The sequence below is a fragment of the Strongyloides ratti genome, scaffold srae_chrx_scaffold0000002 (assembly GCF_001040885.1).
Source record: "Strongyloides ratti genome assembly S_ratti_ED321, scaffold srae_chrx_scaffold0000002".
Lineage (NCBI taxonomy): Eukaryota > Metazoa > Nematoda > Chromadorea > Rhabditida > Strongyloididae > Strongyloides > Strongyloides ratti.
Window position 1 is genome coordinate 2,370,837 of NW_020171510.1, and position 17,251 is coordinate 2,388,087.

At 20.8% G+C, this 17,251-nt stretch overlaps 5 protein-coding genes across 5 annotated transcripts; 3 read left to right on the plus strand and 2 right to left on the minus strand.

Moving 5' to 3' along the window:
* Window positions 1–409: 409 nt before the first annotated feature.
* On the minus strand, window positions 410–1,144 carry SRAE_X000150200 (Myc-type, basic helix-loop-helix (bHLH) domain-containing protein; the record flags this gene model as incomplete). Its single annotated transcript, XM_024649697.1, has 2 exons — window positions 410–1,042; window positions 1,088–1,144. 2 exons carry the CDS (start codon window positions 1,142–1,144, stop codon window positions 410–412), a joined length of 690 nt encoding a protein of 229 aa, XP_024498968.1.
* Window positions 1,145–3,597: 2,453 nt separating this feature from the next.
* On the plus strand, window positions 3,598–4,836 carry SRAE_X000150300 (PICK1 ortholog; the record flags this gene model as incomplete). The annotated part of the gene is made up of 3 exons (XM_024649708.1): window positions 3,598–3,835; window positions 3,882–4,791; window positions 4,830–4,836. 3 exons carry the CDS (start codon window positions 3,598–3,600, stop codon window positions 4,834–4,836), a joined length of 1,155 nt encoding a protein of 384 aa, XP_024498969.1.
* A 501-nt stretch (window positions 4,837–5,337) lies between these two features.
* SRAE_X000150400 (Sarcolemmal membrane-associated protein) lies at window positions 5,338–7,027 on the plus strand (the record flags this gene model as incomplete). Its single annotated transcript, XM_024649719.1, has 3 exons — window positions 5,338–5,508; window positions 5,555–6,910; window positions 6,962–7,027. 3 exons carry the CDS (start codon window positions 5,338–5,340, stop codon window positions 7,025–7,027), a joined length of 1,593 nt encoding a protein of 530 aa, XP_024498970.1.
* Window positions 7,028–8,436: 1,409 nt separating this feature from the next.
* On the plus strand, window positions 8,437–9,087 carry SRAE_X000150500 (Thioredoxin-like fold domain-containing protein; the record flags this gene model as incomplete). The annotated part of the gene is made up of 2 exons (XM_024649730.1): window positions 8,437–8,461; window positions 8,507–9,087. The coding sequence occupies 2 exons, from the start codon at window positions 8,437–8,439 to the stop codon at window positions 9,085–9,087; spliced, it is 606 nt and encodes a 201-aa protein (XP_024498971.1).
* A 662-nt stretch (window positions 9,088–9,749) lies between these two features.
* SRAE_X000150600 (Myelin regulatory factor) lies at window positions 9,750–13,086 on the minus strand (the record flags this gene model as incomplete). The annotated part of the gene is made up of 3 exons (XM_024649741.1): window positions 9,750–12,873; window positions 12,926–13,001; window positions 13,056–13,086. The coding sequence occupies 3 exons, from the start codon at window positions 13,084–13,086 to the stop codon at window positions 9,750–9,752; spliced, it is 3,231 nt and encodes a 1,076-aa protein (XP_024498972.1).
* Window positions 13,087–17,251: the final 4,165 nt, after the last annotated feature.

Genomic DNA, 17,251 nt, shown 5'->3' on the forward strand with positions numbered 1-17,251 from the left:
AAAAAATGAAAATATTTTATCAAAAAAATGTTTTATTTTATTATAAGTGCTTTAAGAAATTTTAAAATAACAATATGTCTTTCATTGGTTTATAGGATATTTCTCAAAAAAATATTTTTTTTTTGTAACATATTTTTGTCTTCTCATGGAATTTTATCATACTTGTACTATGTAAACATCTGTCTTCCGTTCACCTGACAATCTTGATGTTATACCTAAAGTGCCGAAATTTTATTTCACAGAGATAAAAATGTCTTTAACTTCCTAATCATAATCAAAAAATAGTTGAGAAAGTAAACAATAAATGAGATTGATAAAATAATTTTAGATATAAAAAAAATTAAAATTTTTTTATAGTAATGCTTGAATGATTTGTTTGCGTAGTAAAATTAATAAAAAGTAATTTGTTTTACCATGGTCGCCATACAACATTCTTATTTTCTTCTTCCATAACATTATTTATTGTATTTAATTTGGAGATCTTTATAGGTGTTTCCTGATTTGTAAAAGAAGGTGTTATTAAATAGTTTGTTACGAATGATGTTGAATTTAAAGAATTGTTTGATAAAATATTTTTTGATTTTGTTGAAAATGATGAGGAAACTTTTGCGCTTACATTATTTTCAATTACTCGTTTCCTTTTTCTATTAATTCCATAACAATTTGGTGTTTCATCAACAGATGAAATTATTAAATTTTTTACTTTTTCATTATCAGGTGAGACTGATGATGGTGGGCTTAAAAATGAAGATATATTAGGTGTTTGAAAATTTTTCATTTCATTCATATTCAAATTATTTTGTTCATTTTTTAAAAGTTTATTGGTATCATCATTAATTGAAGGAAATTTATTTATTCCAGATAATGAATTAACATGAAGAGTAACCAACTGTTTAAAATAATACACTGTTATTTCTAATATATCTGCTTTTTCTAGTTTAGATTTTAATTGTGGTGAGATAAATAAAATTAATTTTTTTAATTCATTTAAACTTTCATTCATTCGTGCTCTTCTTTTTCTTTCCATTAATGGTTTTTTATCCTTTAAATTTAATATAAAAAATTTATTATGTTAAATATAACTTACTTTTCTATCCATTGGAATATGATCAAAAGAATAATTAATATCTTTATTTTCATTCATATTTAAAAATAATTTTAAACATTAATTATTATAATAAAAAAAAAATTTATAATACCTAAAATAATACAACTTTATTAATATTTATTACGTAAAGAAAGTGATTATATTATAAATATGAAAAATAATTATATAGGATATATATATATATATAAGGCGGGGATGATCAGAGGGAAACATACGCCTTGTTGTCTATGAGAAACAAAATGTATTCTCAAATAAAGTTAACAATAGTAGTGAAGAACATGGAAAATATTATACAAAAAGAACTATAGGATATATATTGAGTTGCTTGAAGCTTTAACAAGAATGTTAAATTCTCTTGATATTAAACGTATGGAAATGTGAATATAAAAAAAAGGAAATAAATGTGTTATTTGTGTTAATGAGAGAAAAATAGTTTATACAAAGTACAGGTGGAATATTCTTCAAAAATATATTTATTAAGGGGATAATTAATAAAGGAAATAAAATAGATATATACTGATATTTCTAAATTTAAATATTAATTAAAAATTTTAAAAGATTTTAATAATACATAGAAAAAATTTTAAAATTCTCATAATATGGTAAAGTAAAGTTCTAATTATAATTTAAAATTGTTACAATAAAATAACTAAATATATATTATCGTGTGAAAGTAAAAAAAAAATTATCATTTCTTATCATATTTAAAGTATTGAAACATTTGAATCATAATAATTTTCCCATGTTTATCAAAAAAATAACAGAGATTTAAAGAAAGGTAAACAAAAGATATATATATATATATATATATACAATTTTTTAATATTTTATATATATAATATTTTTCTATTTTCACATTAAATATATAAAAATATTAAAGGCTATATTTTTTAATGTAACAAATAAGCATGAAAAGAGGTTGCGCAAAGAATAAGAGTAAAAGTTTGATCTGAGTAACAAATTTCACATATATTTAATAAAAGAGACCGCTGATTTGGTTACCGATTTACATACTCAATTGGTCTCAATTAATGGGAAAGTTTTTTAAATAATTATTAAGTAGATAAAATTTTATCCAATATCTTCATGAGTTCACAGTCTCTTTTACATAACTAAAAATGTAATGACACTTCAGGAAATAATATCTTCATAATATTATTCAACAAATAGTTATAAAAGAAAATATCATTTACCTGTAAATTATATAAAATATAATAAAATTTTCAAAATTATTTTTTTAAACATTACTATTTAAAATATTTTTTTTAATAATAAAAATAATAAAAGTTTATAATATGAAAATAATATGTGTTAAGATATATTTTGTGAAATATTTAAATTTAACTTTTAACAGGTTTTTTAATTTAATAAATAATGTGGAAATTTTAAAAGATTTATAATATACTATGTATTGACTGTTTATACAATTTCATAGCTGTTAGTAAGCTATTAAGGAATGTTTCTTTTGATGTTCCGATATTATTAACTTTTTATGTTATTTTTATAGTAGCAATTAATTAAATGTAAACGACTTCTTACTATTATTCTTTTTACAGAAAACAATTAAAAAATTTTTATGAAGTGTCGGTATTTTCTTACAAAAATACTGTTTAAAATTTTAAAAAATTATTGCTTTGTCTATATCTTAATAAAAAAAAAAATTTTTTTTTAAATTTTTTTTATTAATGATAAAAATAATTAATAAAATAATTTTATAAAATTTATCTATCAAAGGATTTTAATAATAATATGTCAAATAATCTCATAAAATGTGTTTTTTGTTATTTCCAATTAAACAATAATTTTTAATGAAAATAATTTATATACTTTAAATTATAAATAGTAATTAAATTTTTTTAACTTTTTTTTTTATTTTATAGTTTTTTAAAATGCAAAAAAAATATTTGTTGGTAATTTTGTATTTTCTTTATGTATGTTATTTTTCTTTATGAATCATTTTAATTATTATAATTATAACTTTTAAATAATGTCTTAGTCATAACAATGGCTCCATAAATATTGTACTATGTTATATAAAAATATTGTATCACTTAAAATAAAATTAAAGATTTTATAAATCTATATCAATTCTTGATAAATATACCATAATTAAATTATTTTTTTTAATTATTAAAAAAATGTTAAATGTAATTTATTATATAAAATATATTAAAATTTTTATTTTTTATAAAAATAATTTTTCAATTTTGATACATAAATATATATCTTTTTCTTATAATACAATTTAATTGGATAAAAATAAATTAATTTTATATTTAAAATATCTTGAGAACAATAAATAAATATGCTTAAGTTATTAAGATAAAGAAAAACAGAATTTGTATCATTATACTATTTCATATCATGAGGCCATAATATAAATTCTCAATATCTTATCGATTTTCATTTAATATATTTGCAGTGGTAAAACATACATTTTCTCCATTTATTTTCTTTTACTTAATATATATTAATAGTTAGGTTATACTATGAAAACAACTTCAAGTATTGCTGTTATTGAAAAAGATTCAAAAGGACATATTGGAGTAGCAATTGGAGGTGGTTATCCAATTTGTCCATCTGTTTATATTGTTCAAATATTTGATGGTAGTCCAGCATCAAAAAATAAAAAACTTCAAGTTGGTGATGACATTTTAGCAATAAATGGTATTTCTGTTGAAAGAAAAACAAAAAGTCAAGTAGCTGAATTAATTCAAAGTTCAAAAGGTAATTAATTAAAAATTAAATTTATTACTATTATAAATATTTTTAGATTATGTTCGTATATCATATTTACCGCTCGAAGAAACAATAAATGAAGAACAGTCATTAGATATTGCTTTTAAAAAAGTTAAACATAGAATTGTTGAATTTTTAGATTCTGAAACAGCTGATGCTTTGGGTTTATCTAGAGCTATATTATGTAATGATTTACTTTTACAATCATTAAAAAAAATGGAAAGAAATACTATATTTTATGAAAAACTGGTAACTACATTAAGTAATTTAATTAAAATAATATGTGATATAAGTGATGCCCAAAATAAGATTGCTTCATCAATATGTGAAATTGGTGCAAAATCAAATAATAGTGTAGCTAATATATTATATAATACTTTTGGTGATGGTAATAGAAATTTATCAAAGTGTAATCGTACCTTAACAGAAAAATTTAAATTTATAAATGAAAATTTAAGAAATTATGGAGAAAAAGCAATTCCAGATACAAAAAATGTTTTAAAAAGTTATTTAGATAGTAAATTTGAATATTTATCATATTGTTTAAAAGTTAAAGAAATGGAAGATGAAGAAATTGAAAGTATACAAAATAATTTTTATTTAGAACGTTTAGAATATGGTAATTATGAATATCGTGCTATATTAAGATATCGTGAAATTGCAAAAAATAAATTTATAGATTTACGTGAAAGAGCTTTAATAAAAATAGAAATGTTAAATGAGAAACATAATAGAGATTTAGCTATTAAACTTAAAGAATTAGTTTTAGCATATAGAGATAATTTTGATGAAGGTTTAAAAATTTTAAATAATAATTTTCCTGAAGGTAATAATTTTTTAAATGCTATTACACATGCTGCATTATCAGAAAAAAATGATAAAGATAATGATAAAATAATAGAAGAGGAAGTAAATTTAGAAAAAGAAGAAATGTTAATTTCATTGTAAGTATTGCTTGTCAATAATTTTATTTTTACTTTAGAAATTAATATATTTGCAATATAAAATATATTTACAACAATATTAATTTAAACTAATTAGTATTAAATTAAATTTTTTTTTAATTTTATTATATGTTTTTCTATGAAAAAAAAAATAAATTTTTTTTAAAAATGTTATAAAATAAAATATTATTAAGATAAAAAAAAAAATAAGAAAGTCTTAAAATAAAATATTTTCTTAAATTTAATCTTCTTAAAATAACAAGTTAAAAATATGTTAGAACAATAGATTATCATTAATTAAATAATACTTTTGAAAATGACAATTTTTGACATACAAATACAATGAAGATTATATTAGAGTAATCTTATTTTATTATGTATTAAATTTAACTAATATGAAATTTTAGTTCCAAACTAGAAATAAATATTATTGTATTTTTGTAATATGTAAAAATTACTAAAAGAATTTGTTTCTTCACTTTAGTTAAAATTTTCAATAACTAAAATACCTTTTTTTCAAATATTGTCGCAATAAATATTATAATTATGGATAGTGAAGATATTACTTATATTATATTAACACCATGTATTGAATCATATCCTTTTGAAGAAAAATGTATTCCATTATTTCTAAGTGATGGAATATTACCTATTAATGTTGGTAGAAATATTGGAAATATAAAATCAACAAGAGAAAATGCTATTTTTCATTGTAAAGTTAGTTTTAAAATATAAATAATTTTTTTTATAATATATTTTATAGGTATTATCAAGAAATCATGCTTCTATTTGGATGGAAGACAATAAATGTTATATTTATGATACAAATAGTAGTAATGGTACTTATGTAAATGGTATTCAACTTTTAAATAAAAATAAAAAAAGACAAAAAAAACAACTATTTACTGGTGATATTTTACAATTTGGTGTTGAAATAATAGATTATGAAAATAAAGTTATTAGTCCATGTATAATTGCTTATGTTAAATTTGCCAATAAATTTGGTAAAGAAATTGAAGTAAATAAAAATTGTGAAGTAAAAGCTATTGATGATAAAATAACATTATGTGAAGATAAAATTTCAAGTTTTAGTAAAGCTAAAAAAGACTCACAACAAATTTTTGAATTACAAGAATTTATTAAAGAAATTGTTTTTCGAGAAAGTATACTAACACAAAAATTAGAAGCTTTAGAAGAAGCATTATTAGTAACGTCTAAAAGTGCTGAATCTTCGTGGACTGCATCTGTAAATGAAAAAAACCTATTATCTAGAATTCAAAGATTAGAATGTAAGATGGTTTCATATGAAAATAAATATCCATCTGATCCACATCAAAAATTTCAAATAAATAACAATAAAGAAAATATTGAGATAACATTAAATGAAATTATGAAGAATCAGAAAGAATTTGAAAATAAAATAAATAAAGAATTAGGTGAATTTAATGAAAAATTGTCAAATTTAAGTAATATCGTTACTAAAATTAATGACAAATTATGTCAACAAGAATTAAAAATAAATGAAAATGAAGAATCATGTAAATTAAATAATTATAAAATTGAAGAAACAAATACTCGTCTTACAAGTCATTTAACTTTATTTGAAATATACAAAAAAACAACAGATTACAAATTTACAGAAATTTCAAATAATAATTTAAATAATTTAAAAAATAACTATAAAAATCATCTAAACGGAAATAAAATATGTTTTAATTTTGATGAAACAGAATCACAGTGCGAATCTGTAAATAGTATCATTCCTTGTAATTTTCAAAAACAAAACAATGATGATCGTTCTCAATATGAAAATAAAACTCAACAGTATCAAGAAAAAGTGGTAAATGAAATTAGTGAATTTTCTGATGAATCATCATGCTCTTTATCACCTTACTTTACATATAAATATTTAAAAAAACCCAAACAAAAAAATTTGGTACATAGATTTAGTAGTATATCTGAAATAAGTTCATTTACTTCATTTAGAAAAAGATATAAAAAACGTCAAAAGAAAGGTAGAAAAAAGAAATTTAAAATTCGAAAAATTAATAAAAAACCAAAATACTATGAAAATACTAAGTTAAATAAAAGTACATTGAATTATGACTTCTCATTTGATGTATGTTTTGAAAAACATGTATATTAAATAATATTAATACTTTTATTTTAGATACTTATTATAACATTGCTCCCTTTAGTAGCAATTTTTACTGCCATATTAATGAAATTGTCATAAAATTCTTCCTATCAGATGAAGAAAATAATTATAAACTTTTTTTTTATATTAATCTTAATACTTTAAGATATAAAAAATAAAATAAAATAAATTATATTTATATTTTTTTTATATTACATTATAATTATATTAATAAATATTATTATTATTATAAATAAATTATAAAATTATTTTAACATTATATCTTTACTACTTTTAAATAGATGTTATAGTACTGCAATTTGGAAATTTTTTTTTTTTAGTTTGCAGGTCGGTAAGAAATAGAAAATTATACATATATATTTGTTAGTGTTGGTTTTATATCATCTCCTTTTTATAAATTATAAGTAACATATTATAAAATTTATTATATAAAAATTTTATTATAATTAACATTTTTATAATTAAAAATTTACAAAACAATAAAATTTTATAATATGATCTTTTTTTATTTTATTTTATTATTGCAATGTTATTTATATATCAATTACATAGTTTTTTTTTAACAATAAAGTTATTATTTTAAAAATATACGTTATATTAAGAAAAATTTGCATAAAAAATATAAATTTTTAAAAATATATATTAATTACAGGTATATTTAAGGTAAAAATATAACAATTGATAAATCTATATATATTTGTATATTTTGAAATTCTAAAAATTTTTTATTACATTCATTTTCTTTTTTTTTTGTAAATATAATTGTAATCTTTCTCTTTTATTTGAAAATAGATTTATGTAATTATTCTGATTATATATCAGTATTTTTCATCCATTTTCGAGATAAAATATAATAATAGGTCAAGGACTTTTTATTTATTTGATATCCTGTATTACTCTTACTATTCAGACCTTGTCATTTTGTGATTTAAATTATTTATAAAAAGATCTTTAAAATTACCTCCTTATAAATTTACATTATGACATGTAAGGTAAAAAGAAATTGTAAGACGATCAATTTAAAAGAACCTGTTACAACAGCTCATTATTTATCATTGAAAAAAACAACGGTATAAATTAATCGCCAATTCTAATAAAAATCAAACAATTATATTATTCTATATTAATATCATTTATCTTTCTGAAACCATTAAAATATTTATTTATTCACATAATTTTCTCCTTTATTAATAATATTTCCACGTGTAAGATTTTGAATAAAATTAATTAAAATTTGTTAATAAATTATTTTTTTTTTATACTTAAGTAATATTTTTATAATTATTAATTAAACATTTTATAAGATATAATCATTCTCAAGTTAATTAAAGCTTTCATCATAAAGCCGACATCTACTTTACGATATTATAATTGTATATAAAGTTTATATATTCTTTATTTTAATTCATTCTAGATAAATCATGCTATATTTATCTTTTTTATTTATCGTTACAACTTATTTTATTTCTGCAGCTGATATTACTTCTATGTATAAAAATCCACTATCTCATGGTAACTAATTTAACATATTTTTTATTTTTATATTATTTTTTTAAGGATTTGGTGAAGACATAGATTGGGTATCATGGGATAATGCTATTGAATTAGCTGAACAACAAGAAAAACCAATATTTCTTCTTGTTCATAAGACATGGTGCCATGCTTGTAAATCTCTTAAAAAAACATTAGAATCATCAAATGCTCGCAAAGCTTTCAAAATTCTATCAAAATACTTTATAATGGTAAATACTGAAGATGATGAAGAACCATATGAAGATGAATATAGACCTGATGGTAAATATATACCTCGTTTAGTATTTTTAGATAAAAATGGAGATCTTCTTGAACAATTTATTAACAAAAGAGGAGAACAAAAGAATTATAAATATTATTATTCAACGCCAGCTGATATTGTTGCTTCAATGAAATCAGTTCTTAAGTATTATGGAGTTAAAGTTCCAGAACTTGAAAAGGCAAAATCAATAAAACCAAAGAAAGTATCAAAGAAAGTTGATGAAAAAGATGACAAAAAAGTTGAAGAAAATAAGAAAGAAGAAAAGAAAGCTGATGATAAAAAAGATGAAAACAAAAAAGAAGATAAATCATCATCTAAAAATGATAAAAAAACTGAACTTTAATTTTCCTATAGTTTATTTGTTTTAATTTTATTATTAAAAATATTTTCTTTTTTTTTATTTAAAAATAATTTTAAAATACGTTTTTTAATGATAAATTAATATTTTATTTATTCAAACTGTCACAATAAAATTATTATATATTAAATAGATAATTTTATTTAAAATAAAAAAATTGTATCATAAATATATATTATATTATCAGTCAAAATAAACTTATAAATAAAATATAAAATTGTTAAAAAGAAAAAAGTAATAATAATTAAAATTAAATAACAATTTATAAATTTAAATAACTAAAACAAAAAGATTTTACAAAATAATTAGTATTACACAATGCTGATGATATATTTATATATATTCAACATAAAAGTTTTTTAACATATTGATATCATTTTTAAAATACAGTATCATTAATTTTTTTAACAGCTGTAAAAGATCTTTAATAAAAGGGTACATAGGATTTTGATAATAAAAAAAATTAGATTAACCAAAATTATTTACATATTATATTCTATATTATTTGGCATTTTCAATTAAAATAATAATTCATTTTTCATTATTTTTTTTTTTTGCAAATATATTTTATAACTTATATTTACTTATATGTTCAGCGACATCATCATTTACCTGGTTGATTTTCTCTTGAATATTAACTAAAATAGTTAGTTCTTTTCAAGTCCCGTAATTTTTTGTTGTGATGACGGCCAATGTCTATAAAATACAAGAGTATATTCATCATATGAATGACCACGTTGATCATCAGCAATTTTACAAGCATTACTTGTAAAACCAACACGGAAACGATAGGCAGATTGTACATATTGACCAATTGGAAGAACATAATAATTATCAGTAAATTCATCTGAATATGGTTTAATATTATCAAAATCATCGTGTCCCTTTCCTACTGTAGAACTTGGACACAATTTATGATCAAAATACTTAACGGGACCACAATTATCAACAAAAACATTATTATTAAAACGGAAGATAACTTCAATATTAATTGTTGGCATGTATGTTGATACTGGAATATAGAGATCATACTGTCCAGTGCTAAAATTACATGAATTTTCATGACAATAATCATTATCAATAGAAATATTTAATGTAGGTAAAAAGATGTCAACACCAGAATATAATGGTGTACTTGTTCCAGAATTTGTTGATAATTTTGACAAACTAAAATGATAATCATCAATATCATTGTCATCAGGTAATGAAACAACACCATCTAATTCTTCTATTTGTTGATATACAGTATCATATTTTCCTTTATTTAAAAGACAATACTCTTCACAAAAATCAGAATTACATTCACCAAATAATATTGGTGCATTAGATTGAGATGATGGTAATGGCATTAATCTATGAATAGTGACATTTTCATATAAATGTCCAATATCACTATTTTTTGGATAAAATCCTGTACTATTAACAGATTGTCTTCTATAATATTGTGAATTTGAACGTTTATACCAATCCATAACATATAAAACAGACATTGCTATTAAACAACATGACATTAATAAAACTAATATTGATATTGATATATGAGCTATTTTTGATACTAATGTTGTTGTTTCAAGTGGTTGTCGACGACATCGATTATTACAAATACGTTTTTGTCGTCTTCTTCTAGCTCCATCTTTTTTATCATCATCTATAGATTGTTGTATTGTACCAATTGTATCAATAGAATATTGTGAAATACCTAAACTTTTTTCACCACCACATAATGAAGATATCTCACTAATACCAGATGATATTGATGCATATCTATCACGTTTTTTTACTTCTTTTTTTAAATGTTGAGAAAATTTTTCAACTTTATTTATTTTACATTCAAGATTATCTGTTAATTTACAAAGTTCTTTTGCAGCTGCTACTGTATCATAAAATAATTGTGAATCATCAACAGTTAAATATTCACCATTATCTTTTACAGCTAATGGTAAAACTTCTGCTAATTCTTGTGCTATAACACCAACACGATGTCTATCACCCTCCTTTATTCCCCATTCATCAGCAATTTCATCTTTATATTTATATTGAACAATTCTTAAATTATTTAACCTATTAAGTGATTCTTTTGTATCAATTTCAGTAATGTCTTCTTTAACCCTTCTATCTGATGGTCTATTTATAACTCCAGAAACAAAAATATTTCCATTTACAGTAAGTGGAGCAACAGCTTTCTCAGTACCAATTGCGACATTACCATTAAAATGAAGAGTATTATTATGTCTTTGCCATGCAACATCTGTATCAGGAGGTTCAAATTGACCAGGATTAGAGGCACGAACGATAACTTTTTCTGATTGATATGCTTGTACAAGAACTGTTTGACCATCTTCTGTATATGCTAATAATTTAACAACTAATAAAAAATATCTTTGTTCTGGATTAGGTTTATAATTTTTTCTATGATTATTCATTGTTGTTTCAGAAAAATGAAGACGTGGAACAGTTGCTTTAGTCATACGACGTTCATGAATTTCTAATAATACAGGTTCATGTACAAGTGGTCTTCTATCAGTTTGCGATTGTTTTATTTGAATTTCTGTTGTTGGCATTTCAAATTTAACACCACAAAAAGCTAATTTAAAATCTTTGATACGATGATATTCATTATTTACTTTTACAAATGCTGGAGGTTTAGCATCTAATGCTTCAATTTGTACTGTTATTTGAAAATGATTCTTTTTTTGATTTACAAAACATCCATCAACCTGTGAATAATTAAAACCTTTATCAGCAACAACATGTACTTCAAGTAAACATAATTGTTGATTATTTTCATCAAATAAAGGATGCCAAAATTCTTCTTGAAATTTACTAAATCTTATAGCTCTTTGTGTAATATTTTCATCATTATCATCAGATAATTGTAAACCTGGTGTTTGTATTGCATGAGGCACATTATGTATTGGTGTTCTAGGTGAAGAATTATTAGAAATATTAGCATGTTGCATTGAAAATCCTTTATTATTATTCATTACTTCTTGTTTAACATTTGTTTGTGTTGAATGATGTGGTTCAGTACGTTTTCGTTTATTAGCTGGACCATCAGAACGTGGTTGTTGTTGTTGTTGTTGTTGCTGTTGTTGTTGCTGTTGAATTGGAATTTGTTGTTGAACTGATCGTATTGATTGTGTTTCTGCATTTGTTAATTGATTATTATTACAGTAAATATCTCCAACTATGTAACCTTGTTGAGGTATCATATAATTAACTGGACAATTTTGTCGTGTTCCATTTACATTCATTGTATTTATTGTTGGTATCAAACCAACATTTTGTGGAATAACATAATTATTTAAATATTCATTTTGTCCAGTGTTGATACGTTGTTGAGGCATTCGATTGTTAATAATTTGACCTTGATGATTTACTAGTTCTCGAGGTATATTCATTTGCGGCATACCATCAGGCATTTCAACAACCATTTGATTTCTATTATTTATTGGAGTTCCTTGAATCAATCCATAATTTTGATAATGATCTGGTGAATATGGTGGTTCAGATGTTGATGATGGAGATCCTGAAGAATTACCACCAGAAATATCAGTTATTGGTGGTGAATCGGGTAGTCTTGTGTTTCCATTATACATTACTTGCGAATTGAGTCCATTTGACTCAGGATTATTATTTGAAACGACAGTTCTTCGTTGGATGTTGTTGGCAATGTAATTATTTTGATTACAATTCATAATATTATTTTGATGATAAGCATGTGTTTGAGAAGGAAATCGATTGGGATCAAGAGAATTATCTATTTGTGAACTAAATAATTTTTATTTTTTATTATTTTTATATAATGAAATAAAAAACATACTCGTTATCATTTATAAATTGAAGGATATTATAACCATCAGAATAGTCTCCTAAGGGATCACCAAATCCTGTTTCCTCTATAAAATTAATAATAATTATATAAGAATATTTTTAAAAAAATTACTAGTTACCTCTAACTGGTAATCTCTGGCTTTTCGCCATGCATAAATATATGAGTTCAAAAAATAGACAGTAGTAAGATAGAAAAAATAAAATAAAAATATGCAAAAAATTGTTTCAATATTTTTTATCTTTAGATAATAAATAATTTATTAATGATTATTTTGTAATTCTCTATAAAAAAAAAAGTAATTAGCTATTAAATTATTAAAAATTGTTTAATAAATTAAATAGTTTATAGTAGAAATCAAGAAAATATTCACATAAATAAAAGATAAAGCGGCTGTTAAAAAAGGACGAGTTTTTCGATTTTTGAGGTTTTGTTACAGAAAGCACAGCTCATAGACATAAAACATAGGTCTGTTGTTACCCTGTTTGTAGCTCATTCCGCGATCTCCCGTACCAGGCACCAATTTTTCTCTCATCATAGTGGGTATTTCCAGTTTATTTTTTTTAAATCAATATGAGAGTTGAGACGCCGAGTAAAATACTACACGCGTTTCCGCCTTCCTACTCACTATTTTATATTTGTTTTACATACATTGTTGTATTTTTGTGACCGACTGCTAGTTATAGCTGTCCATACGGTCGACTGGTAAAACAGACCAGGGAGTGAAAAATAGGTGAAAGTGCCTTTTCCCCTTAATGTTTTTTTTTTATTATATTTATATTATTAGAAAAAAAATATATATATAAATACATATATATATAAATATATGTATATATATATATATATATATGCAAGTATATATTTGTAAGAAAATGTGATGCGCTAACAAAAATAATAGAAAATAATAAAATATAATAATAAATATTTTTTGTATTAACTTATTTTTTTAACAATTCTTTTACTTTTTATATATTATTTTTTTTTACTAAAATATATAAATTTTAAAAAAATAATGAAGAAAAATTAAAAAAAAAAAAACTTTTTATAATTTAATAATTAATTGGAATAATAATAATAATTGATCAAAAGATTTTGTAATATATGCCAAGTATTTGAAGAATAATTTAAATTTTATATATAATGTATATATATATATATTTATGTATGTATAATTGTAGATTTAATGTAAATGTTACATCCACTACAAAAATGACAAAACATTTAAACGACCTCGAAAGATATGGTGAAGGTTTACTTTTTTGATAAGAATACGAAAGTAAGACAATCTAGAATAGAAAGAAATCGAAGAATTAAGTGAAAGCAATAGATTGAACTAAAGAATTACTATATCATAAAGAATAAATGTAAAATGATGTTAAAATACTCTCTCTCTGATGGTCCCTTAAAGTATGCTTTTTAGTGAGAGATATATACACATAAATATATATATAAATATAAATATATTATGACACAGCACTCGCGCACTCTATATTGATATATTTCTCTAGATGTTGTTTATTTCAGGGTTAATGCCCAATTGATATTTTGTTATATAAAACATGTTTAATATCATTTTTAGAAAGGCATAAAAGTAAGGATATTAAAGATTTTTTTTTTCTTATTTAATGATAAAAATGAAGGTTATTATCAGTTAATGCCAAGAAATATCATTTTTTCATGGTCAAGAAAATATTTTATAATTTATATTTTTATATCTACAAATTATTGTTAATTGATTACAAAATATTTTTATTCAGAATTTAATTTATAATAAAAAAAAAAATTAAATATTATCAAAGTAAAAAGAAAAATGTTCTTTTTAATTAATAAATTATAAAGTAATTTTTTTTAGCTAACATTATATTATAGCAAAATTTTTTACACTAAAATTTTTTTATTCATTAAATTATATATAAAATCATTTTCTATAAATAACAACTTGTTATTATATGAAGCGTAAAAATAAGATAAAAATATTTCTACTACGATAACAAAAAATGAATATAAATATATATCGTGCTTTATTTAAGAACTTTAAATCAAATTTATTTCTCAATGAATAACTTTATTTATTAAAATAAAAATTTGTTAGAAAATTAAAACAATTCATCGAAGTAAAAAGATGGAAATATATAAAGAAGTATTCAACAATAAAAGGTGCACATTTTGTATAGTTGAAAGAGTAAAAAGTTATATAACAATTCAACTTTAATACAAAAGATATATATATATTTATATATATTCATACAATATTGCACGGATTAAGATAACTTTTTTTTTTTTTTTAATTTTTATAAGTAAACATTTAATTCACCTATATATTTTAAAGATGAAATATTTTTATATATACTTTATATTTTATTATATGACTAAATAAAAAATTTTTTTATATATTATCTTTATTATAAGAAGTTTAAAAATAATAAAACCAGTAATGTGAAAATGGCATAACAATAACTTTAAAAAAAACCTATAGTTTAATGAAGAATGATTAAATGTAATATATCCTTGTACTATTTTTAAAGTACCTTGTTATAAAAAATATATTTCGTCAGACATTAACAAGAATTTTACAAATTATTACATAATGTAATTATACAAGTTATAAGACGTTTATTCACTTTTTTTTTTTAAAAAACATAATGAATATATAAATATAAATATATATATATATATATAAAATAAAAAAAAATTTAATAATTAAATAAAGAACTATTAAAAAAAAGATAATATTACATTGAAATTTATTTTAAAAAAAATTTTTATATAGTATGATATATATAAAGAATGTGATTTTTTTTTCTAGTAAAAAGAATAGTACTGTATATTTGGGTATTTATTTATCTATAACACTCACTTATAAATTTAAATTAAAGTTACTTAAAAAAAAAAAAGATAAATGCATACCCTTTACCACTCAATCTAAGTCTGATGTAATTGAAAAAAAAAGATCAAGATCAAAAAGAACGAATATCTTTTTAAATAAAATGCATTTTTTTATTATTGTAAACTTTACCTGTACTAAGCTAAATATTTTTTACAAATAAACTGGTATATTGTAAAAAAAAATTTTCTAATAAACTATTAATATACGATTAGTATGAAGTTTTTAAAATAAATAAAATTAATTTATAAGATAAAGTACTTTAAAAAAGTGTTTCTGTTAATTTATTAAATTGGCACTCCTACCAATTTGTAAAACAATTTTCTAACATTTAATTATTTCAAATTTTGTAGTCTTAATTATTTAACTGAAAGCGGCAGAAATGAAATGTACTTCTTTGTTAGCTACACAATAGAATATATTTTTTATTCATCTATTCTTTGCTATAGTTTGTACTTTAACAAATACAGTTTAATTCTTTTTTTTTTTTTTATGAATAGTCAAGTTAAACAAACGATATATAGAAAAAAAAAAATAATAAAATGTGATGCGACAAAAAAATTTTGCAATGTCAAAGATAGATATATACATAAATTGTTCTTTATTAAATCATCAGATAAAGAAATTTGAAAATATTTATCTTTTAGTGAATAAGAATGATTTTTAAAATTACAATAGAAGTACAATTAATTCAACTAAATGTATGAAAAAAGTTACCACAGGCCTTATAGTAATAGAGATATAAAATTTTTAAAATAAATTTTGTAGTAATACTTTAATCGCTTTTTAATAAATTTAATATTTAAATATACTTTTTTTAAATAACTTAGTAAAGTTTTAATAAAAAGTATAATGAAATTTGAAAGTTAATGATAAAAAATTTGTATACATTATAGCCTTAAAATTGACAATGAAAAAATATTTATTTATTGTAAAATATAAATAATTATTTAAAGATATTGTAAGGTTAGTTGTTTGTCAGAAAGAATAAAATATTTCTTTATATTTTAAATATATAAAGAATATTATTGTAAATTTTTTAGTTAATCATTAAATATAAATAAAATAGAAAATAAACAAAATAATCAACACTTGGAAAAAAAAAGATCAACAAATTAGTAAATATAAAAAAAAATTATAGAAGGGTATCTATATGAATTAAAAAGAGTACTTCTGAATATAATTTTAAAATATTTTTGGTTTAAAAACTATTAAATAAATGTATTTTATATCTCTATAATTCATCTTTAACATACTTTGATTGCTCATGACACAAATAAAAGGGAAAATATGTTAAAATTAAGTGATTAAAAAAAGAGAATTTATAAGTTTACATTGAAATCAAGATTAGGTTGTTTGGTTGGATATATATGAATGGTTTTATATATTATTATACAACGATTTTTCTAAAATATAAATACCTATTTAGCCAT